The sequence below is a fragment of the Mus pahari genome, chromosome 15, assembly GCF_900095145.1.
Source record: "Mus pahari chromosome 15, PAHARI_EIJ_v1.1, whole genome shotgun sequence".
Lineage (NCBI taxonomy): Eukaryota > Metazoa > Chordata > Mammalia > Rodentia > Muridae > Mus > Mus pahari.
Window position 1 is genome coordinate 75409405 of NC_034604.1, and position 2802 is coordinate 75412206.

General features: G+C 41.1%; 1 protein-coding gene across 2 annotated transcripts in view; it reads right to left on the reverse strand.

Moving 5' to 3' along the window:
- The window catches only part of Znf236 (zinc finger protein 236), a 104978-nt gene that overhangs the window by 38739 nt on the left and 63437 nt on the right, over positions 1 to 2802 (reverse strand). For both annotated transcript variants that reach the window (XM_021214523.2, XM_029546912.1), the window contains exons 15-16: positions 1658 to 1759; positions 1030 to 1181 (exon numbers count right to left, since the gene is read on the reverse strand). In XM_021214523.2, coding sequence (XP_021070182.1) covers positions 1030 to 1181; positions 1658 to 1759 — 254 coding nt within the window. The remainder of the gene's footprint in view (positions 1 to 1029; positions 1182 to 1657; positions 1760 to 2802) is intronic.

Genomic DNA, 2802 nt, shown 5'->3' on the forward strand with positions numbered 1-2802 from the left:
CCCATCCATCCACCCATCCATCCATCCATCCTTACAACCACTCACCCACCCACCCACCCACTCATCCACCCATCCATCCACCCATTCGTCCACCCATCCATCCACCCAACCATCCTCTCATCCACCCATCTACCCACCCACCCATCCACTCATCCATCCATCTTGCTGCATCACTTGCACTCCATAGGCAAAGTTCTACCCAGAGGGCTGTGCAGTAAAGCTGAGCTGCTTACCACACAGCATGCACTACACACCAGTCTCATCACCTGCTCAGAGTTATGTGGCTTCCACCTCAAAGCAACTACTCTGAGTTTTGCATGCCCACTATTAACATCAGTAGATTTTAAAAATTTTACCTATTGATTTGTCTGTCATTTTTATAGTATTTAAAAACTTTCAAAAGAAAAAAACAAATCCCAGCACCCAGGAGGCAGAGGCAGGCGGATTTCTGAATTCGAGACCAGCCTGGTCTACAAAGTGGGTTCCAGGATAGCCTGGACTATACAGAGAAACCCTGTCTCGAAGAAAAACCAAAAAGAAAAAAAAAAACATCAAACACTTCAGTGTCCCTAACCTGACTATAGGAATAAAAATTAGTTATAAATGAAAATGTTATTTTTCAGGAAACCTATTATTTAAACAAATAAACAATGTTTTATATAATATTTGTTTTTTTTTTTTTTTTTTTCAAAGAAAAAGTAGTTAATTTATTCTTTATTCATATGTGAATACAAACATGCCTGAGTTCATGTATTTGTTTTTAATATGTCAACAGTAATTTTATTTTCCTTTTAACAAAAGCAATATTCTTCTAAAACACCCCAGTAAATCCAGCTTCTGCTATAACACCCCAGTACATCGGTGGCTCTCAGTCAAAATGGCTACGATGCTTTTCGCATGATGCATCAGATGGAGTAACCGAGTGTCCCAGATGTAGGTTTGCTCTAGCAAGTGCATTTTGAATTACTCCAGCAGAAGACAGAAAGTTGTCTGCTGGCTAAAGAGCTATCCAGCCCTTCTCACACTCACCACATTGATGGCATCAGAGCTGGGGACCTGCAGTAAGTTTTGCTGGTGGAAACTTGTGGACAAGGCCTGGGACTCAAGGGTGCTAGAGTCCTGTAGCTGCTGCACAGGTGGGAAGGAAGTCTGCTGACTGTACGTGTCAGTCACCGTGAAACCTGAAAGAATTAGGTCAGGAGCTCTGCAGCAAGTGTTAGTGACACAAAGGTACAAGCAAAGCTACAGAGAACATGTGTGCATGCAGCCTCTGCATGGTTCCTGCATGGGAACCAAGAGGAGAGTGCTCTTTCAACAGCTCTGAGTCCCTGCTAACAGGCAGTAGGGTGCTGTGCCTGTCCATGTCCCTGAGATACAGGCTTTACTCCAGCCATCAACACCAGCTCTCACCAGATCTTCATCCTAACCCATTGCTTTCTCTGGGACAGGGACCTGGATAGAATAGCTGCAAAATTCACTTTTTAGGAAATATGAGACTACAAAATATTACATACAAAAAAAAATCTTAAATGTATGCAATTACTGGGTTTAGACCATACATTTTATAAGAGCCCTCAAAGAAACGCCCAAGCTTTGCAAACTAAACCCAGCACAGGTGAGCTGGTTTGCAAGCTTACTGAAACCCACACTAACTGACCTTGTGGAAGTCCTGCTGACTCAAAGGACGGCTGTGGAGTGCCCTGTTCTTCAAACTGGTCCATGTGCCCTGGGAGAGGAGCCTGGGAAGCTGTGAACCCATCTAAGGGCAAAGCGAAAGGAACACACACAGTCAAGACGCATCCCCATCTGCTGAGCCAGGAGAAGTATGCTGCTCAGTTTTCCACTTATCCTCCTCGTGTAGGAAAGACAAGAGGAAAGCAATGCCCACTGCTCTAAAGGGTTTTAAATATAGATCTGAATGTTCTGAAATGCAATTAAACTTCATAATGATGTAAAACTCAGTCTTCAGAGGGGATAAAATGTGTACATTCCTGCCCATAGAGTAAATAAACTTTAGGACATTCACAGAACAAAACCATAAATCAGCCGGCAAATTGTCTGCTAAGAAGCCTGGTAAGATAAGACACACTGTTGCAGCTCAACATTTCTGATAAAATGAAGCAACCCAATGCTTTACATTCTGTGTTAGGAGCCCATCCCTTGTGACCAGTAACCATTACCGGCTTCATCAGTCCTGGAATCTACATGGGGTCCTTGTCACTGAATATTAATTAGCAGGGTTAAAAAATCAAATGTTGACAATATATCAAAAGAAGTTTCTAAAGACTGCATAAAGATCCTACTTCTGTAAGCCATTAATATATTCAACATGTTTACATAGACACACAGAAGGCCATGCTGACAGGTTTACATAGAAAAAAATTGGAAGACCTTATGACAAAACGTGGAAAGTAGGTTTTTCTATAGGTCTAAGACTTTAAATAATTTTAAAATTTGCCATCAAGAAGTCAAATTGCTTTGTGTTTAAAATGGACAACTGCCTTGATACATATTGGAAAAAAAACAAAAAACAAAAATCACCCATTCCCTAAAAGAAGCTAATAAATAGAACAGCTGATGTATGGGTAGAGAATGTAAGGAACAACACTAAATCATCTAACATCACAGCTGCACATATATATAATTAGTATAAACTGTGACTTTAAAAAGGCAAGCTGAATAAGGAACAAAATACCCATGAAAGGATATAGGTACAGAGACAAAATTTAGAGCTAAGATGAAAGGATGGACTATCCAGAGACTACTCCATCCGGGAATCCATCCCATCATCAGCCACCAAAC